The 24,904-nt window shown below is 57.4% G+C and overlaps 1 protein-coding gene across 3 annotated transcripts; it reads left to right on the top strand.

The window, feature by feature from the left end:
- Positions 1 to 562: 562 nt before the first annotated feature.
- Positions 563 to 22,648, top strand: MIGA2 (mitoguardin 2). 3 transcript variants are annotated; one of them, XM_071220949.1, is made up of 16 exons: positions 563 to 695; positions 3,201 to 3,440; positions 4,258 to 4,402; positions 5,485 to 5,597; positions 6,555 to 6,672; positions 7,322 to 7,455; positions 10,416 to 10,533; positions 11,745 to 11,845; positions 12,417 to 12,532; positions 13,378 to 13,450; positions 13,600 to 13,686; positions 15,943 to 16,041; positions 16,331 to 16,465; positions 17,201 to 17,254; positions 17,989 to 18,105; positions 18,389 to 22,648. In XM_071220949.1, the coding sequence occupies exons 2-16, from the start codon at positions 3,345 to 3,347 to the stop codon at positions 18,593 to 18,595; spliced, it is 1,713 nt and encodes a 570-aa protein (XP_071077050.1). In that variant the 5' UTR covers positions 563 to 695; positions 3,201 to 3,344; the 3' UTR covers positions 18,596 to 22,648. The 3 variants fall into 3 exon arrangements, with proteins under 3 accessions (XP_071077050.1, XP_053775746.1, XP_053775743.1); XM_053919771.2 differs by having other exon boundaries at positions 4,258 to 4,468; positions 18,389 to 22,647; XM_053919768.2 differs by lacking the exon at positions 563 to 695 and adding an exon at positions 740 to 974 and having other exon boundaries at positions 4,258 to 4,468; positions 18,389 to 22,647.
- The last annotated feature ends 2,256 nt before the right edge of the window (positions 22,649 to 24,904 follow it).

The raw sequence follows: 24,904 nt of genomic DNA, 5'->3' as shown, positions 1-24,904 counted from the left end.
CATTTTTACAGAGGGGTACACTGAGTAAAGACCAGAGAGCTGACGCGGTAAAACTTGATTCCAACTCAGGTCGGCCTGATTCCAAACCCAGTGTTTAATAGGAGGCGCTGCTCCGGATGGTCAGAATTGAATCTCTTGACTCCATCTCTCAGGGAGACACTGTCTGGTAGGGGCGATGCAGCACTTTTGCAAACAACTCCAGAAGAAGGTGGAAAGTGGCAAGTGTTTAAGAGGATAGTGTGGGAAGTCAGAGGCGGGGGCATTTGAAAATGGGCGTTTGAAGGGCAGGAAGGATTTGTCTGTGGGGCCCCAAACAGGCAGGGGAGGCAAACACCGGGGCTCCGACTGCCGCAGCTTCCTTCCACAAAGCCCCTTCAAAACCTCATTGATTTTCCTCAGCCCCTTTAAGTGCGGCTCCGCTCCACTCAACCAGCCTCCCGCGTCAATATAATCTCTCTGGCCAATCATAGGAGACAAAAGGTCACTTTCTCGTCTCAACCGCACTTAGAGGGCGGGGCAGAGGAAGAGTTGAGACTAAATCGGTCATGTGACACACCCCCTCGGAGCGGCGCGGAACGGTTCAGAAACGCTCATTGGCCAAAGTGGGGGTTGGCCACGCCCTCGAGCGGCCGAGGGGTTGGTTGCGCGGACGCCGGGGAAGGAGACGCTGCCCTTCCGCAGCTATGGGATCCCGGGTGAGTGGCGGCAGGGGCTGAGCCCGCCGGGCGGTCGTGCGGGCCCGGGACTGAGGCTTGTGGCGGGCGGGAGCCGGGCCTGCGCGGGGGACTGGGTAGGGGCGTCGGTGTCCCGGCTCAGCCCGACTAGAAGGTCCGGGGTTGGAATGAGCAGGTACCTGGTCGTGGGCGGCGCGAGACGTGGAACGAAAGGCACCGGGTCAGCAAGGAGGTGCCTGGGCCTGGAACGTTGCGGGGATCGGAGCAGAACTGGGAAAGTGCCCGGGATGGAAGGAGCAGGTGCGCCGGCCGTGGGCACGTGGAGGACCCTCAAGGATATTCCCGGGGTCGGGGCAAACGACGAGGGAGCTAGGCGAGGGCTGCTCCAGGAGCTGCCTGGGGTGGAGTGAGCAGCTTCTGAAGGCGGGGGTATTGCCGAGGTCCCGTGTGGTGGTGCCCAGTTCCCGGCCGGCTCGGACTGGGGAGGTGTCCCAGGCGGAATGAAGTAGACTGGGCAGAGGGTGGTTCGAGGGCGTGTCTGCGTCCAGGTCGTCGCTGAGGTCAAGGCAGAAAGTAGGACTGTTAAGGCCAGAGTCCTTAATGGGATTGTCCAGGGCAAGGGAGGAGGTGACGTCCAGTGACATCTCCACTCTCAGGTGTAGAGTGTGGGCATCCAGCCTGAGGGTGTAAGTGCCACGGTTTGGGTGGAATGAGTAGGTTCCTGCCCAAGCTTATAGGGCCTGAGGGGTGACTTCCCAGGTGGAGATAGCATTAGAAAAGTCTGTGGGGTGGGGACGTTGCCATGGGCTTATCATCATGGAGGCCTCTCTGCGGGTGGTGCCTGGGGTGGGATAGGGCACGTTTGGTCTGGATCTGGATCTGACCCGTCCCTGGAGTGAAGCAGGCTTGGGGGCGGGTGTTGCACCTTGTGTCTGGAGCTCTTTCCCTCACTTGGGGCAGCAGACCTGCTCCTGACTTGCCTGCGGACACACGCCAGGCCCCTCAGCCCTGTCTCACCCCTGGAGTTTGTGTTCAGGCTCATCTTTACTACTCCACGTGCGATTCCTTCGGGTGTGGCGTGGAGGGAGACGTGGCTGTTGTAGCGGGCAGCTCCGGGGAGACCCGTAGCCTTGGGATCCCCCAGGACTGAGGCCACATCCCAGGCTGGCCATTTAGTCAGTGACCTCAGTCGGTTCACATACCTCTCGGAGCCTCGGTGTCCTTATTTTATACAGTGGTTGTCGTGAGGGTTCCGTGAGTGACTAGACTTGCAGCCCTCTGTGGAGAGCCTGTCGCTGGCCTGGCTTGTAGTCAGTGCTCGGGAACAGCACCGAAGGGGGTGCCTTAGATATGAGCCCTGGCCCTGGCCACTGGCAGTCACATAGCTCAGTGTGCAGCCTCCTGACGGGGTGTCTCCTACCCTTGACATGACGGTTTCCTCAGCCCCAGAACATTCCGCCACCCCCACCCCCCACACACATGCACAGCCCAGCTGTAGGGGCTAGACTGATAGCGTCGTCCTTCCGTCCTTCCGTCCCACTCACTGGGGATAAGCTGTTTCTTGTGCTGGTCCAACGACTTTGGCCTGTGTATTCCTTCTGCTTGAGCTCCCGGGAGACCTTGAAGGCATCCTCGGTCTTGGTGGTGGGGGCGGTTGAAGAACACCCTGCAGGACCCTGGGAACGGGCCATCTACAGTTGGGACACTTCTTGGGCTTGGAATGGGCAGCGGGCGACCCTGGCAGGGTCTCAGAGGGATCTCTCCCAGGGGAGGGCTGTCCTCGCAGCCTGTGGTTCCTCTGGGGCTCGCCACTTCCTGCTCCCCGTCATATTTAGTGAACGGGTTGCCCTGAGCACAGAGCCTGAGGTCCGAGAGACCTTGGCCCAAGAGACCTTGGCCCAAGTTCTGACTCTGCCTCCTACCAGCTGTGTAACTTTGCACTCCTGACAGCCTCCCTGAGCCTCAGTTTCCCCATTGGAAATTGGCGGGGGGGCAGGTAGAGAGCATTTACTTCACAGGATTGTAATGATTCAGGGAAATAACACATGTGAAGAACTGAGCACAAAATATACACAGATTGTGGTGGCCATTATTATTTGAGGAAATATACTGCTGTTTTCATAACGCAGGCCACAGGAAGTAAAACATTCTTGGCTTTGTGGGTGGTGAAAAAACTATAATGATTCGCAGTTAGGGCCTGACCCTTTAGAGGCCTGAGGTTTGTGGTTAGCAAAAAAAGGCCATCACATTTGAGAGGGACCTGTCTATCTCTCAGTCCCCAGGTCTGCCCTCAGGCCAGCGTGCCAGAGACTCTGCCTTCTGCTCCCAGGGCTCATGGTGGGGAGAGGGTCCGAGGGGCATTTGGCTGCCTTCCTGCTGGTGGACACAGAAGGCTGGGGCCTGGTTCTAGGCCTGGCATTCCAGATGGAGGCTCCACCCCTGCCTCACCCCCCGGGGCACTCTTGTGCTCATTTCTCTGCCCCTGTGCACACGTACTTGTGTTTGACTTGGTCATCTGCCTCTCAGCTCTGCGGAGGGACCCTCTGGTATGCGCATCCCTGTCTTCCCCGGCCGTGGACGGTGCCTGGGGCCCAGCCAGCAACCAGTTGAAGACATTCTCTTTGGGAACACTTGGTCCCAGGGGCTCTTGCCCGGGGTGTTGTTCCTGCCATGGCGTTCCGGAGGACAGAGGGCATGTCCATGATCCAGGCCCTGGCCATGACGGTGGCTGAGATCCCTGTGTTCCTGTACACGACGTTTGGGCAGGTAAAGGTTGGCTGGGTCATGGTCCTGCCCTTTAACCACTCTGGGCCCTGAAACACTGAGCCACTCGGCATCCGGAAAGCTGGGCCCTCGTTATTTCGGTCTCGGGGTCTGGGGTCTCCTCCTTGTGCAGAGTAAGAAGGACTGGGATTGGGGTCCGGAGCCCCTACCTGGTCTTTACCTGCCATCCTCAAATGTCTGTGCTGACCAGGCCTCCTGAGAGTTTCAAAGCTCTGCCCAGTGGGATGCAGCCCCACTGGAGGGGCTCCCAGGCCAGCAGGCAGAGAGTGGGGGTTGGGGCCGGGATGCATACAGACAGGACAGTTGGGTGGACTGAATGTCTTCGTTTTCTGGAAGTCATTGAGAAGTGGAGCTGGCAGACGGGGTTCACTTTCTGTTTCTCTGTCGCCGTGAGCATGTGTCTTAACCGGTGCGAGCCTCAGACTCCTCACCTGGAGGGGATGGGCGCTCAGACAGGAAACGCAGGTAAAGGCCTAGTGCAGCCCCCGGCGTAGTAGGCACTCAATCACTGCAGCTGTCAGAATCGTGGCCGGCGTTAGCGGTGCCTGCTGAACCCCAGATGTGCTCTCCTTGGCATCATTATTTTGCCAGCCCTGGCCCTCTCTTTACACCTCTGTGGTCCACATTTCAGGGCGGCTGGCCAGGTCCCCGTCTTGAGGTGGCTGCCTCTCATTTTCTAGTCAACAGATACCCCCAGGTGCCCGATGTGTTTCCCGTTCCTTTGTGCTCCCGGGGCGGCCCTGCCTGCCTGGAGCTTTCCTGCGGAGATGTAACCGTCTGTCCTCCTCTTCTCCTGCAGTCTGCGTTCTCGCAGCTGCGGTTGACACCAGGCCTGCGGAAGGTCCTCTTTGCCACGGCCCTAGGGACTGTGGCCTTGGCCCTGGCCGCCCACCAGCTGAAGAGGCGAAGGCGGAGGAAGAAGCAGGTCGGCCCTGAGATGGGAGGTGAGCATCTGGGCACCGTGCCCCTCCCCATCCTCATGGCCAGGAAGGTGCCATCGGTGAAGAAAGGTAGGTGTGAGGTGGGGGGCAAGGGCCTGGCCTGGCCTGGAGTCAAGTCCTAGCTGGTCCCCTATTGACTGTGGGACTGGGGGCTAGTGACATCGTGTATAAGTTCTTGTCATCTGGGAAGCGACGTTGACAGTAGAACCTCCTTCCTTGCATCCTTGTAAGAAGTTGGTGGGTGACGTGGCCCAACATGTGTCCAGTAGGTGGCAGTTGTTCTCATCATCCGAGGACCCTTGGGAGCATCTGGGTCCTTGTGTGAAAAAGAGTTTCCATTGTGAATTACCATCGTAAAAGGGAAGTTTTATCTTCATAGTGGTAAAAAAGACGTTTTTAGATTCCTTTAGAACAGGACCTGAGAAGTGCTGGTTCTCTGGGTTTCCATTCGGCATCAGCCCCTGGGAAACCTGGAGCCACTTTGGCACCAGTCTCTTACCTGCCTGCCCCGTACCACCGCCTGTCCGGTTTCACCTGACTTTCCTTTCTTTACTTCTCTTACTTAAAAAAAAACCCAAAATCTTTGGTGTGTCTTACAAAAGTTGTTGCCTTGAATCCTTTTTGGAAGGAGGAGAATTCCTAGTCAGACACTCAACCAGCAGCACAGGGCAAGTCGAGTGAGAAGGAGGCCAGGGAGGCCCTGGCCGGGTAGCTTGGTTGGTTGGAGCGTCCTCCTGATATCGCCAGGGTTGCGGGTTCAGTACCCGGTCTGGGCACCTACGAGTGCAAGGGTGGGTGGAGTAGCAGGTTGATGTTTCTTTCTCCCCCTTCCTCTCTCTCTTTAAAGTCAATTTAAGAAAAAATAAATTTAAAAAAATGTAGCTGGACCTCTGGACCTCAGGCCCTGTGCCGGGCACCGGCCTAGCACCCTTCTACTAACTGCCCGGCTCGGGGTGCCCTGCTGCCGGCCTGACTTCGAAGGTCAGCACAGGCTCCAGATGAGGAGGGGAGGGCAGCCTGGAGGGGGACCGGCCCAGCCTGCACGAAGGCTGGGTGGGAAGCCCCTACTCTCCTGTTCCTTGCAGGCTACCCCAGCCGGAGGGTGCAGAGCCCCAGCAGCAAGAGTAACGATACCCTGAGTGGCATCTCCTCCATCGAGCCCAGCAAGCACTCGGGCTCCTCCCACAGCTTGGCCTCGGTGAGGACGGGGAGGGGCAGGGGGAGGGGATGGGGGCCTGCCAGGGCCTCAGGGCTTAGTCCCTAGCCACCAGGTGGGTTCAGTCTCTGCTCTCAAGGGCCTTACAGACTGGTGGGAAAATGGGAGTAGAGATTTTCTTCTGTCTTCGTTCGTTCGTCATGCCTGCATGCGTGTTAGCATTCACTCGTGCACCATCCATCCAGCAGGCCATTAGATACGGTCACTGTGTGCCAGGCGTCGGTGAGGAAAAGGTGGGCAGGTGCAGAAGAGAAGCGTATGGCCTCGGGGAAGACTTACCTGTGAAAGTTCGTTCATTCATTCATTCCTTCGTTAGACATTGAGCGAGCATTTGCTTTGTGCCAGGGACTCTGCTGGGTGCCAAGGATGCAGAGATAAATAACACAGAGAGAGGTTAATTTCCCTGGGGAATGACTTTGGCTCATTTACTCATCTATTCATTAATACATTCAGTCAGCACCAAGCCCCAGCTCGGAGCCAGGCCTGCCCTGGGGACCCAGGGGCAAGCAAGAGATGGCTCTTGTCCTGGAGGAACTCACAGCCTGTCAGGGCAAGTGGCCGCTCACGTGGGAGAGTGGTGTGGGTGACAGTTGTCCCTGGCCAACCCGTGTGTGCTGACTGCTTTCTTGTCTTCCTTGTCTGACTGGTAGCAGAGCCCCAGAGCAGGGAGCGGGCCTGGGGCAGGTTTGGTACGAGGCTGCAGGATCCTGGGTTGGGTGTCGGCCTCAGTATTTCCTCCCGCCTCAGCAGTTTCTGCGAGGTGTAGTCAGGTGCGTAGGGTTGGTGGACCAGGTTTTGATGAAGACGTGGCTCCAGGGATAGTGTCTGGAGAGAGCGTGTGTGGCACGTGGTTAGGCAGTGGGGGGGACTAGGGTCCTGCAGAGAGTCTGGAAAGGCCTCACCCCTCACCCTTGGGTCTTTGCACTTCATGGTGCCCAGATGGTGGCGGTGAACTCATCCAGCCCCACGGCTGCGTGCGCGGGACCGTGGGGTGCCAGGGGCATGGAGGAGTCTGTGACCACCAGCGACGGCAATGCCGAGAGTCTCTACATGCAAGGTACAGGCCAGGAGGTGGTCTCGGGCTCTCCTGGGGTGGGGCGGTGGGAAATGGCCTCTGGGGCTCAGGCCGGGCCCAGGACACTTCTCCATGTGCTTCTTTGTACCCCTCCCCCTCCCCATGCCCAAACCCCCATTCAGTGGTTTCCGTCCACTTCCAGACAGGGGACGACGGCCTCTAGGAATAAATCTGATCTGACTGAAGGCCTGTAAACTGATCAAAAAAGTGATCAGGGCCCTGGCTGGGATGCTCAGTGGGAGGGAGCATGCCCTGTACACACGAGGGGGGTGGGTTGGATTCCCGGGCAGGGCACATGCCTAAGTTGCAGGTTCGATCCCCAGTAAGGGCACGTTCAAGAGGCAGCTGCTCATGTTTCTCTTTCACATCCATGTTTCCCTTTCTCTTTCACATGGATGTCTCCTCTCATTCCCCCCCCCCCCCCCCCCCGCAGCTTCTTCTTCTCTCTCCTTTCCTCTCTGCTCTTTCCCTAAAACCAGTAAATATATCCTTGGGTGAGAATTTAAAAAAAAAAGGTGATGAGGACCTGGCCCACAAAATCCTGCCGTTTTTGTCCTTTGGGGCCCTCCCGAGGGACACGGGGGCGGAGCTGCTCTCCCTCTGAGGGGAGTCTGACCCTCCCTTCTCTCAGGCATGGAGCTGTTCGAGGAGGCTCTGCAGAAATGGGAGCAGGCACTGAGTGTGGGGCAGCGGGGGGACAACGGCAGCACACCCACACGGGACAGCCTCCGGAACCCTGAGACCGCTTCAGATGCACTGTCCGAGGTAGGTGGTCCTCACCCACAGCCACGGAGAGGGTTGACGGGCAGCCGGACTTCAGGAGGCAGCCTTGCAGCCCCGCCCCAGCCTCCTGCCAACCAGCCACTCCTCCCCTTGGGCGGGAGTTTTCCCCTTGACCAGGATGTCGGTCCTGCCAAGTAAAACATTCATGTAACATGCTGAGCGCATGCCTGGCACGTGGTAATTACCTAGGAAATCACAGCGATGCTCACGCTGATCCCAACCACACACTCCTGCGGGACTAGGGGAAATAGCCTGGGTGTATAGGTGAGTGGATTACGCCGCCTCTGTCTTGTCTTTGTACTTTTTGGGGGGCATCATCCAAGTCTTCTGTAATGAACCTTTATTTCAACATCAGGAATGAAAACATAAAAAAGCTAAAATAAAGCACAGCAAGTGTATGTCCTGGGATGGACGGTCACTGAGGCGTTATTCTGTAATAGCTGAAAAACTGGAAACTATCTGATTGTCCGGCAGCAGGGGTCTGGAGCACTGTGCAGCCATTAAAAGGCCGGGGGAAGCTGCGTGGGCTGACAGGCTGCCGTCTGGTGAGCGTCAGGTGGGGACAGCGAGACGCAGCGGGCGTAGCGCGGCCGTGGGTGGGCTTTCTAAAGACAGCCACGCACCCGTGCGCCTCTCAGTAGATGCTGGTGTGCGCGTGTGTTCTTACTTCCCTCCGACGGGTGCGCAGCACACTCTCAGTGGTGGTCTGTGAGGAGAGGGTCTGCAGGGGAAGGTGGAAAATGGCCTGTCCTTTTCAGGACCTTTCTTTACTGCTCGACTTTTCTCTCCCTGGGCACGTGCTTATGGGCAGGGTTTGTGTAAGCCGTGGGGCTGTGGGCCTTTCCTGTATTAGGGACAAAGACCCTGGCCTGGCCTGGTTCACATAACAGTGCTTTCGAGGTGCACCCTTCTTGTGACGTAGGTCACTGCTTCGTTTCTGTGTATTGCTGGCTGATACTCTGTTTACGGATAGACCACATTTTATTTATCCATTTGCCATAGGTGGGCATTTGTGTGGTTTCCATATTGTGTGTTTTGTGAAAAATACTGCGGTGGATATTTGTGTACCAGTTTTTGCATTGACATGTATTTTGAAATCTCTTGGGAATGTCCTCAGGCGTGGAATGGCCCCGTCAAATGGGACTCGGTTTGACACGTTGAGGCACTGCCAGGCTGTCTTCCGAAGCAGCTGCGCCGTCGCACGTCCTCACCAGCAGTGGACGAGGCTCCAATTCCCCGCATCCTTGCCAGCACTTGTTAGTGTCTGACTTTTTGATTCCAGCCGTCTTAGTGGGCGTGAAGTGGTGTCTCACTGTGGTTTTGGTTTGCATTTCCTTGATAGCTAATGATGTGGAGCATCGTTCCCTGCGCGTATTGTCCATTTGTGTATATTATTTGGAGACATCTATACTCCGATCCTTTGCTTTGCTTTTCAGTCAGGTATCTGTCTTTTTAATCACGAGCGGTAGGAGTTGTTTGGATAGTCCAGACGCCAGCCCATTGTCAGAGGTGTGGCTTGCGAACACCTCCTCTGATTTGGTGGGCTGTCTTTTCACTTTCTTGATGGTGACCTTTGAAGCACAAAAGTTTTTAAATTATAATGAAATTCAGTATCTCTATTTTTTCTTTTGTCATTGGTGCTTCTGGTGTCACAGCTAAGAAACCATTCCCTGACACAAGGTCACTTCACAGAGATAGAGCTGGCAGATCCCAGCTGAAGCTGTGAGTCTCGTGCCACGTGGAGCAGGGTCTGACCCTGTGGCAGAGCTGAGCAAAGCAGCCCATGAGTCTGGGGTCCCATGACCTGGGCTCGCATCCCAGCTCGTCCAGGCTCTTGGTGGTGGGTTGGGCCACTGAACCTCCTTGAGTGTTCTCTGTGAAATGGGGTCACAGGAATGCCTGCCTTTGAGAGAGACCAGGCGCCTGGTCCAGGGCAGGCACTCAGTGAAAGGCAGCCATTCACATCATTATGTCCCTGCTGAGCTTTTCCGGCTCTTTCTCCCCAGTGGCATCAGGCCCGAGTAGGCCCTTGTCTGCTCCCCAGGGTCTGGTTACATGCAAGTGCAGGACCTGGCAGCCTCTCTGGAAATGGAGCGGGGCCTGCCGGTGCCTGGCCTGTCAGCCCAGAAGAGCCTGGGGTCAGAGGAGCGGGGCCCCTTCTTCCCCGTGCCCTGGCCTGGAGGCGAGGGGCAGCGAGGAGGTCACTGGGGCTGCGAGCCGCCAGTCTTGGGTGCTGCGCCTTCCCAGGAGCTGCACACAGCTCTTCCCGGGGTCCCGACTGCTCTCCTAATGTAGGGCAGCAAGTGCAGTAAGTATTCCAGTAGCTAACGCTTACTGGCTTATCTCCTTCGTGCCGTCCCTAGGGTCCTAGGACGTAGGCACTCTTAACTCAGTTGACAGGGAGGGAAACTGAGGAAACTGAGGCTCAGAATGGGGATGATTTTTGCTCCAGGCCACACAACTCGGAACTGGTGGGGCCAAGGTGTGAACCCAGGTTGGCCTGGGGCAGGACAGCACTGCTGGCAGGAAGCCATGTGTCTCGTTGCAAAGTTGCTAGAAACCATGTGAATAAGCAAAAGGAAACAGATGAGTTCATTTTAATAACATACAGTAGTTTATGTAAGCTAGTATGTCCAAAATGCTATCATTTGAACAGGTAATCAACACGAACAGTGGCTGAGATTGAGCATGTGTGTACTTATCCATTCGGTGCCAAGTGTTTGAGATCTGGCGTGTGTTTTTACTCCCAGCACATCCAGTTGCAACTGACCACATTTCAGGAGCTCACCAGCCACATTTGGCTCCTGTGTTGGGCAGCTCCAGTGCTCTCACTGCCTGACCTCAGAGCCCGCTCCTCTCCCTGCAGGGGCTGGGCCCCCCATGCTTGGTGAGAGCATGGGAGCTTGGAGGGCCTGGATTGATGGCCACCCTTTCAACCACAGCCAGAGTCGCAGCGGAGAGAGTTTGCGGAGAAGCTGGAGTCCCTGCTGCACCGAGCCTACCATCTGCAGGAGGAGTTTGGGTCCACCTTCCCGTCCGACAGCATGCTGCTGGACCTGGGTGAGCTGGGCCCGTCGCGGGCTGCACTGGTGTGGGCAGGCAGTGAGAGAACCGGAGCGTGACTCCCTCAGTGCATCAGGCAAGCCAGAATCCCCAGGGCCCTCAGACCGCCTCTGATCTGGTGCACAGATGGGGAAACTGAGGTCCTGATGGGATAGAGGTGCGCCCTGATATGTGGCAGGCAGGAGCAGGGCTGGGGTGAGGCCCTGGGGAGCCCTTGGACCTGTGCCCTTGGGAGTAGGCCTTGGGCTTATTTAGGCCTTTGGGTTGAGTCTTTTCCTGTGGTCAGTAGGTGGGTGGACGGGATGGCTCCCAGGATTAGCCTGGAACAGGCCAAAGGGCCAAGAACATGCGCCTGCCATTGCCCTGCTCCGCTGGGGTGAAGGGGCGTGGCGTCACTGGGAGAGTGAAATTACGCACCAACAGCCAGTGTCGTCCTAGTGGCTGCTGGGTGCCAGACCCTGCGCAGTGAGTTTGACGGCCCGCAGAGCCTCCCCAAGTGTGCCGCCAGCCCCGAGGGGAACAGTGGACTCCTGAGTGTCTGGCTACCCAGCTCTACCAGTGGCGACACAGGCCCAGCACGGGCCATCCAGGGTGATGTGCTTTCCCACACCTCCTCCCTGAGCAGCTTCGCCTGTCTGAGGTCCCACTTCCTCCGGCCTCCCATGTGGCAGAGAAGGCAGGTGGGGCTTTCAGGGGGTGGACTCTGCTGATCGGTTTCACAGGCCTTTTGGAGGTGCCTGTGAAGGTCCAGGCCCCCTCGGTTCTCAGGGAACCGAGGATGGGAACACTGAGTGAGTGGCCTGTGGGCCCCCTCAAGCCCTTTGGTATCGATGGCCAAGTTTCAGCTGGTCAGAGAGGGGAAACGACCTGCCCAGAGCCACACAGCACGCCGGGGCCTGCCTCTGAGGAGCTCAGGGCCACCAGGAGTCAGGGTGCAGCTGTGCGGCCGTGTGCTGGTCCCCTCAGCAGCCTCGTTTCCACGCCTCGCTATGCCCCCCTACCAGGTTGTCTCAGGGTTGACAGAGACCATCCATTTGAGGCGAGGGCCCCGGGTCTTCACGCACACGTGCTCAGTAGATGGGCACGCTGTGCTCGTCCGCGTCCTCCGTCGGAGCCCGGTGTCCTGGGCCCTGAGGACGTGCGTCCTGCCAGGGATCTCGGGGGTCTCGGGGGTCTCGGCTCAGCCCTTCTCTTCCCGCTCTTCACAGAGCGGACCCTCATGCTGCCCCTGACTGAGGGCTCGCTGCGTCTGCGGGCAGACGACGAGGACAGCCTGACCTCGGAGGACTCCTTCTTCTCTGCCACCGAGGTGACGCGGGGAGGTGGATGGACACGGGGGTGGGTGGAGTGGAGGCCGGGCCTCTGTGCGACCCTGGGTGAGCGTAGTCGTGGGAAAGTGCAGCCATTCTCTCCGATGCAAGCAGAATTTGGCAGTCACCAAGTGCTGCTCCCTGGGACTCCGTGCAGTTGCTGGGGACGGGGTGGCCTGAGAAGCCAGGGGTCGTAGGTCCAGGGGTGAGGGCAGGGGTCTCCGCCCTCACCAGCTCTGGCCCACGCTGACCTCTCCCTTTTCTCTGCCGCATGCCCGCTGCTTGGCAGTAGTCTGCTGCTGTGGCCTGTGTGTCAGGCCCCGCTGTCCTGGCCTGCTGGTGGGAGGACGTGGGCTCAGGTTCCTTCAGGAAGAGTCCCTGGAGATGGGGACGCGAGGGCTGGAGATGGATTTGGACCCAGGCCTTCTGCCTCTTGGGCCAGTGCTCCTTCAGACATCCCCTCTGAGAGGCTGGCCCCTCGGGTGTCCGCTGGGCATGGGCGCTCAGCCCCCAGGATGCTGTTGACACAGGCTTTGACGTGCCCTCCCCCTTCCTCTGCCCCCTCCCCAGCTCTTTGAGTCTCTGCAGGCTGGCGATTACCCGGTGCCGCTTTCCAGGCCTGCCGCCGCCTACGAGGAGGCCCTGCAGCTGGTGAAGGAGGGGAAGGTGCTCTGCCGGACCCTCAGGTGAGCATGGGGCAGGTGGGGCAGGCGCCGGCCCCCTTGGAGGAGGCTGGAGAAGCCACCGGTCTTTGGTGAGGACTCGGCTGTGCCAGGCTTGCCGAGGGCTGTGATGGGTTGGCACCTGGGTGCTCCTGCCCCACCAAGGAAGGCCTGGGACGGCCCTGAGCACCGAGACAGGCATTGTTAATTCTTAACAATGACAAATTAATACAATTAGTAAAATAACATTTCGTGCTTATTCTAAGTCCTCAGAGGGGCCAGCCACAGAAACACAGTGGGCCTTGTTCCTTGGCCCCGTGTCCTGATACAACCTTTTCTGTGGTATATTTAGGTTTCTTAATTCATTTTAAATTAACTTTTCTGTGTGACATGAAACTCATAATTTGGCTTTCGGGCATGGCTCCAAATTTAAAATCTGTGTGTTTAAATTTCATGGACTGAAATAGTTAAAAGCCGCAGTCGAAGTCCTGGTGATTTGGCTAAAGGGTAGCCAGACCCAGCTGGGTGGCAGCCCCCCCCACCCGCCCCCCGGCCCTGGCATTCTGCCAACTGGGAGCCGTTGGCCATTTCTCTCCTTCACTAATTGGGGCCAAAAAGAGGCCAAGGTCAGCTCAACTCCCAGTGACTAGACCTGCCAGCTGTGCCCAGGGCTACTGAGGCTGACATAGCCTCGGAGAGCATCCAGTCAGCCTCTTTCTGTGCTTTGAGGGAGACCTTGCTGTACGCCTTGGTCTGCCCAAGGTCACACTATCAGGCCAAGGCAGGGCCACCTGGGGCTCTACCCAGAACCCCATGGGAGCTTCCCTGGATGGGGCCCAGGTGGCGTGACTGACTGTGCTTCCCCGCAGGACCGAGCTGCTGGGCTGCTACAGTGACCAGGACTTTCTGGCCAAGCTGCATTGTGTGCGGCAGGCGTTCGAGGTGGGTGTGGGGCAGGGCGGGCAGGCAGGTCTCCCTAAGCAGGTGGGTCACCTGCTCAACACCTTGGACTGCCCTCTTCATGGCTGGGGGGACTGCCAGCAGGGCAGCTCACCCCCCCCCCCCGCCCCCCCCCCCCCCCCATTCCGTAGGGCGTTCTGGAAGACCAGAGTAACCAGCTTTTCTTCGGGGAGGTCGGCCGGCAGATGGTGACGGGCCTCATGACGAAGGCTGAGAAGGTAGCTGCGGGGGGCTCTTCTTTCAGGTTTTCTGCCCCCCCAACCTTGTTCTATTTCAGTTTTTAACTTTTATTTTTTATGTGAAAAGAAATGAAAAGCACTACCTGAAATCAAGCAGGGGAACTTTGACTTTATCCTGTGGAAGAGCTGGGAAAAGCTTGGAGTTTTTTCCTGTGCTGAGTTTGAAAAATATGGATCTGTATTGCTTCTTATTTCTGATTACAATATAATACAGCTCTACAGAATTCACCAACTAGGAAATAGCAAACCCTAGGGAGTCTGCCTGAACCCCACTGCCAGGGGCAGCCTCTACCCGCGGTCTGGTATCTGTCCTGCCCACTTCGGTGGACTTTAACCCTTGAACTTGTTATTTAATTTCCAAGGCTCGGGTTGTGCCGTGAGTGAGTGTGTCTCGTTCATGTGTCTGTGTCCGTCTGAGCAGTGACGTCGACAGGTTGTGTTGCGTCCTGCCAGGTGGCTGCCTGTGGCTTCTCCAGTCCTCCCGGGCATGGGCATTCGGCCTGGGCCTCGTGTTGCAGGGGCACGGACACCACCGTCATAACCAGTCCCTATGGCTGTCTCCAGTGCAGTGAGGCTGGCTGGGGGCAGCGCTGTAGTGCGGCAGCATTGGGCCCTGGGTGCCGGCAGTGAAAAGGTGGCCGGCCAGCGCGCCCTCCCCAGCACCACAGGAGCGCATCTCCTTACATCCTGTCCAATGCTGGATGTCAGTAATCTTTTTAATCTCTATTGTATTCACGCTTGATGTTTCTTTCATCATTAGTGAGGCTGCATCGATTTCCATGTCCGTTGGGCGCCTGTGTCTCTTCTCTGTGATGGGTTTGAATAAAACTCTTGAAGGCGCCTTCCCCCTCGGCCCTTTCTCCTTGAATGCCAGAATAGCAGTTCCAAAGCCCACCTCTGACCTCGTCCCCCAGCTGCGTGAAATGCCCCCGTGCTCCCGCCGCCCTCGGCGCAGACAGCAGGCTTCACTCGTGGCCTGCCACACTGCGCGCTTTGCCCTGTCCGGACGGACTGGTCCCAGGCTTCTGGGCCACGCCGACTTTCTCCCTGACTAGGGCCTTTGCCTGTGCTGGTTCCTCCGTGCCTGGCCCACTCTTCCTCGATCCTTCGTTTCTTAACGTCATTGTAAGATGTGCTTACGAGAGTGTAAAGGTTCATCTGTAGGTTTTAACGAGAGAAGAGATGTTCGCTGTGTATCTGGTACCCAGGTTCAGAAGTGGAACAATACTGGTGTCTGGAAGCTCCCCACCCCGACCACCCCCCTTCCTTGCTCACCTGTCTTCTAAGTCCCCGCCAGGCAGCTCTTTCCCTAGGATGGCTTCCCCTGACTCTTCCCATGGGGGGCCCAGCACGGCCCTCACTCCACATCCCGCTTGTGGGCTGGCGTCTCCTCACTGCTCAGTGAGCTCCGCCCGCCCTGTTCACATGGCGGTGAACTTCGCTCCGGTGCCACCTCTGCCCGTGGTTCTGTGTAAATGGCGTCAACCTGCCCATGCTCTCCGGTGTCAGCTCCACGCTGCCCGGCTCTTGGATGCATCCTTGATGTCTTGAAACCTCAGTATTCTAATCTGTAAAGTGGGCATAATGCCAGGGTGTCCCTCATAGGACGGTAGGAACTAGGTGTGTTGGTCCACATTAGACCAGTCCCGGGCACGTACTAACTTCCCGTGTCCATAAGTGCCCACCTGCGCCGGCAGGTCGTGCCCCTGCCGAACGTCGCAGTGCCGGAGAGTGAGGGACCCGGCCTGTGTGCCGGCAGCTCCTGCACTATTCACTGCCGAGGTCCAGGCACCGGGCCGACTGTGTTACCTGCACGAGCTCATCAGGTCCCCTGGAAAAGCCCTACAAGTGTGGAGCTATAGCTTCTCCCATTTCACCAGTGAGTCTCAAGGTCATAGCAGTTTGGATCTCTGGCTGCCTGACTCAGCCTCACATCCTCACCCATCCTTCCAAAGTGAGCTACTCTTGTGGCGTGTGTACATCTCCTGGAAGGCAGTGGGTGCTCAGGAATGGGCTGGCGTGAGAGGCTGCTGGGCGCCTGGTGTTGGATCTGTTCTGGAAACGCCCTGGTCCCTGCCGAGGCACATTGAGGTGGGCAGGGGACCCTCCTTCTCTCATTTCCTTCATGGCTGCTGCTCAGCGATCGGCCCTGGCCCTGCCCCGGCACGTCCCCATCCACGGGCCAGCCTGTCCCTGCAGATCTAGTCCAGCTGGGTCTGGGGCTTCTCCCCACAGAGCCCCAAAGGCTTCCTGGAGAGCTATGAGGAGATGCTGAGCTATGCCCTGCGCCCGGAGACCTGGGCTACCACTCGGCTGGAGCTGGAGGGCCGAGGGGTGAGTTGGTTTGTGCTTAGTTCCTGAGACCCTGAGCGGGGGGTGGGGGTCCTTGTGCTGAGCTCTGCCTTGATTCTGAGGGTCTCAGGTGGCTCTGTCACTGCCGTAAGCCCCCAGTTTCTGCCCTGCCCCAGGCCTGGGCCATGAGAGGGATGGCCCCAGCTGCACCTGGTCGCAGAGCAGAGATGTGTCTGCGTCCCCCTGTGGCCCCATACGCCCTTGCCCCCTCTGGCCTCCGGCCTCCCTTCTGGTCTGTGGTCCTGAGCGTAGAGTAACCTGCCTCTCACAGGTGGTGTGCATGAGCTTCTTTGACATCGTGCTGGACTTCATCCTCATGGACGCCTTCGAGGACCTAGAGAACCCCCCGTCCTCAGTGCTAGCCGTCCTGAGGAACCGCTGGCTGTCGGACAGCTTCAAGGAGACGGTGGGTGGTGGCCCCCACTCCCAACACACACTCAGGAACCCGCGTGTTAGCCTGGCCCCTGATTCCCTCCACCCTTGGCTTTGGGTACCGAGGCTGGGCTCCCCCCCTTCAGTCAGTGGTCACCCCACTGAACGGACTCCCTGCTCCTCTGTCCCGAAGGAGCCTCGCAGGGACCCCACTGCTCTCCTTGGCAACATGGCAAAGCTAGTGGCCTGTGCGTTTTCCTCCCCTGTAATGGTTTTACTTACTTAATTCTCATTCTGTGCTGGCATTAATGCTATTCAATTTTAATGCATCCTATTAAATTAAGTTACAGTGTGGAAGAGGAACAGCAGGAGAGCACTGAGCTCAGTGCCCTGCAGGGCAATTGTGCCGCTCAGGAAGCCCAGGCGGGCAGCAGGAGCTGGTCTCCCCAGGCGGTGTCCAGGCGGGCACTGCGGAGCCCACACCCCCTGCATGGGATGGGGTGCCAGCTCACAGCCTTTCCAGAGATCAGGAAATGGAGGCCCTGAGATGTTTAGGGGCTGGTCCCGGGGCCCGCAGGGGTCAGCGTTAGTGTCAGGCTTCAGATTTAAGTGTATCTGATTCCTAGTTGAGGGGAGGGGAGAGGCAGAGCGCAGGCACAAGCCCCATCTTCCTGCTGGGGGCGAGGGCTGGGGCCTGGGCTGGGCGGTGGGTAGGGGCTGTGACCCAGCCTGTCACTCTGGCGCCCATTGGGTCCCATCTTTGATTTAGGCCCTGGCCACTGCTTGCTGGTCAGTCCTCAAAGCCAAGAGGAGGCTGCTGATGGTGAGTGACCTGACAGGGCCCTTGGCGAGTGCCGTGGGGCGCTCTGAGGGTAGCGCCCACTCAGCTGCTCCTCCGTTCGGGGCGTGTTGGCCCCTGGTTGGGGCAGGTGCGGGGAGGCCTTGCTGAGCCCCCAGGCCTGGCTGCACCTTTTGGCCTCTGTTGTAGCACTGGCCACCTGTCCTCCAGTGCCCCTCCCCTGACCAGGAACACCTTCACCTTGCCCTGCAGGGCTCAGCAGAGTGGGACACGGGCAAATGCTGAGGGAATCGGAAGGGGGAAAGGGCATCCTTGGAGGGAGGGAGGGCGGGCACAGACACAGGCATGGCAGCTGGCTTGGGCGAGGCGTCTGGGTGGGGGCGGACCGGCTGGGGGCAGTCTGTGGCCCCGTCTACTGCTGGGCTGCAGTTATCTGCACTCCCAGGTGGCGCTGGCTGCCCTGTCTGGCCTGTGGTCCTTTGTACCTCTCCACCAGCCAGGCTCTCCTGCCCAGCTAATACTAGCAGCTGCCACCACACACTTGGCACTTCCTGTGCCGAGCCCTCCCCAGATCCCTCCTTGGGCAGCCCTCACGGCAGCCCAGAGGTTCCCCCTGTTCTGTGGAGGTGAGAACGTGGCCTTCCCAAGTCACTTGTCCAGGGTCACCCAGTGAGGATGTGAGTGCGCCAGGTCTCCCTCTAAAGCCCCGCTCTGAAGAGGGTGCCAGGGTCCCAGCCTCAGCCTTGCTGCCCCAACAGGTGCCTGATGGCTTCATCTCCCATTTCTACTCCGTATCGGAGCACGTTAGCCCAGTCTTGGCCTTCGGCTTCCTTGGACCCAAGCCCCAGCTCGCCGAGGTCTGTGCTTTCTTCAAGGTAAGTGGGGAGCGCTGTGGCTGCCGTCACCGCCTGTGCCCTGCCTGCCATGGCCCCTGGAATCGGAGCCCTGGAAGGTTCCAGGAGTGGAGTGAGAGTCTGGCCTGCTACCCCCACACCCAAAAGGGCCAGTGGGGCGCCTGCAGAGAGCACATGCTGCTCCTTGCACGGGGAGCCTGGCCCAGTGGGTCTGAGGAAGCCCCGGGAGAGCTCTGGGGGTCTGGACGTCACCAGTGGTGGGCAGGGGCGTCAGCCCAGGTCTCATGCCAGCCCTGCACCCCAGGACCAGATCGTGCAGTACCTGAGGGACATGTTCGACCTGGACAACGTGCGCTACACCTCGGTGCCGGCGCTGGCGCACGATATCCTGCAGCTGTCCCGGCGCCGAAGCGAGATCCTGCTCGGCTACCTGGGGACATCAGTGACCAGCAGCATTGGCCTGAACGGTGTGCTACCCCGAGAGAATGGCCCCCTGGAGGAGCTGCAGTAGTGGCGGGAGCAGGCTGGGGAGGCTGCCCAGCCAGGGGTGGCTGCCGGAGCTTTGTCCACATGGGTGATGGCAGAGAGAAGGTGCCTCCTTCTTCCTTCGGGTTGGCACCCAGGGGCCTGGCTTCTATGGCTTTTGGCAGCTTCAGAGCCCCGGCTGTGGTGACCATGGGCAGTTGCCCCTGACCTTGCCCCGTGTGTGTCACCTGGGAATCCCTGAGGCCTGGGGAACAAACTTCCCTGGAGAGGGATGGAGCCCCTAGAGGCCCTGCTGACTGTCCTCGGCTGTCCCTGGGGAAGCAGAGGCTGGACCAGTGGCCAGTGGGGCCTGCGGGAGAAGAAGGTAGTGAGAGAGAGAGAGAGGAAGGTGTTGTGAGGAGAATCGGGGCAGGTAGAGCTGGGGTGTCCTGGATGTGGGACCCCAAGAACTTCCGCCACCCAGGGCTGCCAACAAGTGAGCAGGGAGGGTGGCAGAGAAAGGTGGGGACGGCAGGGCTCTGTGGTCAGGGTCACTGATGTCTTAAGCCAGCAGGAACCTGGGCTGAAGGTCTCAGAATCCAGGCACGTGGCTGGCCATCCGCAATGACCATGCCACCACCCTTGAGAGTTTGCAACTCCAGGAAGGGAGGGTGGGGGCCTCAGACTGGGAGAGTGGGGCTGTGGGCACCTTGGTCGCAGCAAGCTTGGACCGTCGGGAGGTGGGACAGAGGAGGGCCTGCTCCCCTTGTGCTCACATCTGGGCAGGGAGTGGGTCCTGGACAGATCCAAGCACCAGACCAGGACATTGTCCTCTGACATTCCCTCTCCCTGCCAAAGCCTGTCATTTCTCCTCCTGCTTCTGCCACCACCAAAGACAGGAGGTGGGGCTGGTCCTCCCGCCCCTACTCACCTCCTTCGGTGAGCCCCAGACTCCCTGGGTGGTGCCAGGCACTGAGTTGGATGCTCTGACCCCGCCTGTCACCTGTGTTGCCACTGGCGGTGGCCCAAGGAGCAGGGGCCCAGGGACCAACAGGGGGTGGTCAGGAGGTGTGCAGGGCTGGGCCAGCTCACAGCCCTCCCTAGGATGAGAAATCTCCCGGCACCTAGCCTTCCGCCAGATGTGCAAATGCTCTCTAGTCAGCAGCAGCGTGGGGCCCACCGCCTCTCTGGTCTTCAGAGGGAGGCAGTCAGCACGTGTCCCATCACTTGCCCCACATCGCAGGGTTTCTCGGCCCTGCAGACCCACTTCTCTTAGGGTGTTTTCCCCTGAGCTGGGATGTTTTATTTATTGCCTTAACACTTTACTTTGAGGTTCTTCCCCGGTCCAGATTGAGAGGCGTGTGAGAGAAATACCCTTCTCCTGGTTCTCCATTCTCTGGATTTGGGGGACTGGCTCCCCTCTCCCAAAGGGGTGAGAGGAGAGGGGAGCCAAGGGAGGGGTGATCTTGCCCATTTGGTCCCAGAGGGAGAGGGAGATGGGGGAGGGAGATGCTGGGCATGGTCCACCCTCTGAGCCCACTTTCCTCCTAGAATCCGCCCCCCACGTGCCCGCATCTCCCCCCACCGCCCCGCAGTCCCCAGACTGGGGGGCTGCTGCACACTAACCTCGGTCTGACTGAACCCAGCAGCTTCCTGGGAGGGGAGGCCCAGGTGGCGCTCCTCCATCCCAACATTCCGTTCATTTGCACTTAACCCGCGCTGTGAATGTAATCTCGGGCCTGGGCCCAGCCCACACTGATTTGCTCCCAGATCGCACAGAAGTGGCATTTTCATTTTGTCTGTTTACACGTCCATGCACTGCCTCTGGCACCCGGTCTGTCGCGGCTTCGACTTTTGTATGGTAGAGCATCTGTGTGTTGCCTTCGAGTCGAATAAACAATTTAAGGGATTTCTTTCCAAGTTGCCATGCCGCTGGGTACACATCTGGCTGTTTACTTCCTGGGCCAAGGCTGGGGATCCTCTCTTTGGGGTGCGGTTGGTGGGGGTTCCAGGAGGGCAAGGGTCGAGGGCAGCCTGGTGGAGGCTGTGAGTCCTTTTGGGGCCACTAAGCCTGGCATGGTCCACGTGGTCTGTAGGCTTGGGAAGGACCCATGAGGGGGGAGGAGAAGGAGTGGCCAGTGAAATGCGGGGGCACAGATGTGGGTGGGCAGCCTGGGCGTGGACTAGCCCAGGCAGATGTAGGTGGGGTGGCTTCTGAGCCCATGCCCACATCTGCAAGATGTGGGTGTGGAGGAGACTAGGAGCGAAGACTCAGGCGCAGTCACTGACCGCCTGAGCTGGTGAGAACCAGGGCGCAGGGCCTGGACAGGTGGGAGTGGCCGGTGTGAGCCCGCCTGACCTTCAGCTGTGTTCACGGGCGATCAGTGCAAGCTTTATTTGAAGGGTGCTTAAAAAAAGAAAAAACTTGGAAAATGTTCAAATGTACTGAAAAGGTCAGTAATTAACGTCTTGCCATGTCTTTAAAAATATATTTTGGAGAAGTTTCAAACATGTGCTTTACCCATAAGCACCTGAATAAGGTAGTTCTCTGACATTACCAAAACATCATAATCACACCTCAAAAATGTCTCGGTCATTCTCTAATATCTGCTGGGCCCTGAAAAGAAGTTTCCGATCAACTAATGGACTTGAGTTCCACCTGAAAAGGAAAATGTTTGACTCCCTCTGCCGATTTTAGAGATGCCAGCTGATCGATCACCTCCAATGCTGTAAAGCAGGTTGGTTTGACTGAAACAGCTTTATCAAGGTATCATTTGTACGCCATAAAATGCATTCATTTGAATGATTTTTCTCTTAGTAAGTTTGCGGAGCACAGCTGTTGCCACGATAGACTCATTCCCACCACCACGGGAAGCCCCATTGTGCCCATCCGCAGCCAGCACCCTGCCCCCTGCCCTGCCCAGCCCCCTGGCGGCTGCTTTTCTCTCTCCATTCGCCTTTTAGACATTCTGCAAATGGAATCCTACCGTACGTGGTCTCTCATGCTTGGTTTCGAATGACGTTTTGTGATTTGTCCGTTTTATGGCATGTACCAATTAATTTCTCTGTTGCTGACTAACATTCTGTAATGCAATGAGTTTTTCCGTTTTTTGAATACTGCTGTAAACTCACGGGCTTTTATGTGATACGGGCAGTTATAATCTCTTCTGATGCTCAAATGGCCACAAATTTGGCCAGCGATAACCCGTTTGAGCTGCCTCCTGGGTCCTTTTGACACCCCCGCCTCGGCCCATCAGTCTTTGAGCACTTACTTCCTTTCCAGAATAACATGATGTTCCCAGAAGCCAGAACCCGGGAGACCAGGGCTGGGAAGGCCCTGAGGGAACCCTGGCCCACTTCTGTGACAGGCAGGGGACTGCCTAGGAATTCAAACACAGAGATTCCCGAGGTGAATGGAGAAACCTCTAACTTAAGAGGGCAGCGGCTGACACAGTTTGGGCAAATAGGTCCAGAGAGTGAAAGCGTTGGAGCGCACACCACTGTTACACTTTGTGCTTCTAATTTCAGGGCTGCCCTGTCTGACCTCTGCCAGAGGAGAGGCCAGAAGGAAAGGCCAGCCCTACTTGGGACAGCTAGGGACTCTGGAAAAGCCTGGTTCTCGGGGCTTGTCTGAGGACATCTAGGGAGCAGGCTGGTGACTTCCACAGCCTCTCGTGGGTCTTTGTACAGTGTTTACACCCACACTGCCTGGCCCCTTGTCCACATGCCAGGTCTGACCTGTCGCCTCCGCCATTTCCGGGGACTCTGCAGTGGCTCCTAGGCACATCTCCGTCAGAAATGCATCTGTAAGTACACCAAAGATAAGCACGAGGGTGTTCTCAGCAGTGCTGTTTGTACCACCCCAGACCTGCACACACCCCAGATGCCCACTAAAAGTCAAATGGAAGCCCTGGCTGGTGTGGCTCAGTGGATTGGACGCTGCCCTGCGAACTGAAAGGTCGTCGGTTCCATTGCTAGCCAGGGTTCCATTGTGGGCCAGGTCCCCACTTGGGGGCATGAGAGAGGCAACTGATCCAAGAACCTTCTTGCACATCGCGGTTTCTCTCCCTCTTCCTCCCTCCCTCCCTCTCTCTCTAAAGATAAATAAATAAAATCTTTAAAGAAAAAGAGTCAAATGGAAAATAAACTGTGGTGTACTCAATACCACACGGCACTGAGAGTGAACAAATTACAACTTGAGGGCACAGTATGGATAAATGTCACAAACACAATTGTGAAAAAAGCCACACATGAACAGTACACACAGGGTGGGGCAAAGGGGGGTTTATAGTTGTTTGCATGGAAAATAATACAGTCATTAATAAATATGAATATTGTACAAGTATAAACTGTTTTGCACACTTGGAACTGTACACATACTTTTACCCCACCCTGTACTGTAGGGTGTTGATAAAAAGCAGAAAACTGGCCCGAACTCACACATGGTGTTAGATGTCGGGTGGTGGTCACCCCGGGGTGAGCAGATGGGGTGTCAGGGGCTACTGGGGCCCTGGTTCTTGATATGGGGACTGCTTACACAGGTGTGTTTTGTTTCTGAAACATCATCACATCCAATTTCTGGAATTTCCTGCATAAATGTTATGTTTTAATTTGAGAGAGAGGGAGAAACATTGACTCATTGTTCCATCTATTTATGCATTCGTCGGTCACTTCTTGTATGTGCCCTGAACCCGTAACCTTGGCCTATCGGGCTGACACTCTAACCAAGTAAGCTACCTGGCCAGGGCTATGTTTTAATTTTTTAAGAAAGCACAACTAGACCAAACCGCTCCCATCCTTCCCGGCTCCTGCCTGTCCCCACCACTAATAGTGGCCCTTAAAGTTTTGGGGGTGGCAAGCCCCTGCCGCATCCCCATTCCCCCAACCCCTCACTCGCTCTTGACCATTTCACCCAGCCACACTCCTGCCTCAGGACCCTTGGTTCTGCTGTCCCCTCTGCCAGGAAAACCCCACACTGGATAACTCCCTGTCTTTCTGCAGTTCTTCATCTTCACTCTGGCCTTGGAACACTTCCCTGACAGAGCACTGCAATCCCACAGGCCTGGGTTTCAGGGGCTTTGCCTCCCTAGGCGTATTTGCTCACCACTGAAATGGCCACTAACCAGGGAGGGGCAACGCAGCCAGACCAGGCTGGCTGCCCCTTCCCAGGGGGCTATTCTTGGAAACTCACAGCCCACTCTTCTCGTGCCTTCTGCTTCTCAGAAGCTAATAATGGCAGTGCCTGAGGTAGCTGACGACAGGTGACAGGGAAATGGGGCCAGCTGACCCAGAGAAGCCAAGGGGGCTGGGTGGGGAGTTGAGCACAGCTGAGAGGAGCCAGGGGGCCCTCTTGGCTCCCTGCTGGGCTCTGAGTCAGCATCATCCCCAGTCCTCTCAGCTAAGCCCACTGTCCTGGCTCCAGCTGTCCTGTACCCTCTCAGAGCCACCCACTCTGGTCGGTGGGATTCCTTGGTTTACTTGCACTTTTCACAAGCATTTATATCCTTTAACAGGCTCTTGCTCTAGGTCTGGCCTGGGCCAGGCCCATATACACTAACAGGCCCTGTCTTCAAGGTGCCCTGGGCTTCTCCAGGTGTGGCTGGAACCACTTGTATCAGAACCTCAGAGCCCTGGCTGGTGTAGCTCAGTGGACTGAAGGCAGGCCTGAGAACCAAAGGGTCACCAGTTCGATTCCCAGTCTAGGACACATGCCTGGATTGCAGGCCAGGTCCCCAGTACAGGACAAGTGAGAGGCAACCACACATTGATACTTCTCTCCCTGTCTGTCTCCTTCCCTTCCTCTAAAAATAAAATCTTAAAAATAAAAACAAAACCCTAGGGCACGTAAGAATGTAGACTCCAAGGCCCTAGTGGGACCCAGGAATCTGCATTTCCTACAAGCTGGTCTTAGTGTGCATGAAGTCGGAGGACCATTGTGTACTGGGAGACACAGAGAAGAAACCGATTACAGTCCAGTGTGGTCAGTGCCAGGGTAGGAGAGGGTCCCAGTGGAGGCTCCTCAAGGGGCCACAGAAACCTCTAAGTGAGAACTGACGCCGGAGCCAGATTTGGCTGAGCAAAGTGGGGGCGGGGATGCATTCCAGGCAGTGGAATAGCATGTGCAAAGGCTAGGAGACCCGAGGGGGTCAGCACTTTGCTTGGACTATGAGTAACTCAAGCTATTCTGAGACAGTGGGGGTAGAAGAGGGACAGGTGGGTGGCAAGTTGTGGCTGTTTATGCAGGGCTTTGTTGCCTACTGAGTGGAATGCTTTGGGGAAACTGAGGTAGATGGAAAACCAGCTTCCTGTTTAAAATGTTTCCAAGCTGCCTCATTAAACAGTACAAATGTGACTG

Source organism: Desmodus rotundus, chromosome 1 (assembly GCF_022682495.2).
Source record: "Desmodus rotundus isolate HL8 chromosome 1, HLdesRot8A.1, whole genome shotgun sequence".
Taxonomy (NCBI): domain Eukaryota; kingdom Metazoa; phylum Chordata; class Mammalia; order Chiroptera; family Phyllostomidae; genus Desmodus; species Desmodus rotundus.
The sequence above is the reverse complement of the archived record's forward strand: the minus strand, read 5'-3'. Positions and strand labels throughout refer to the sequence as shown.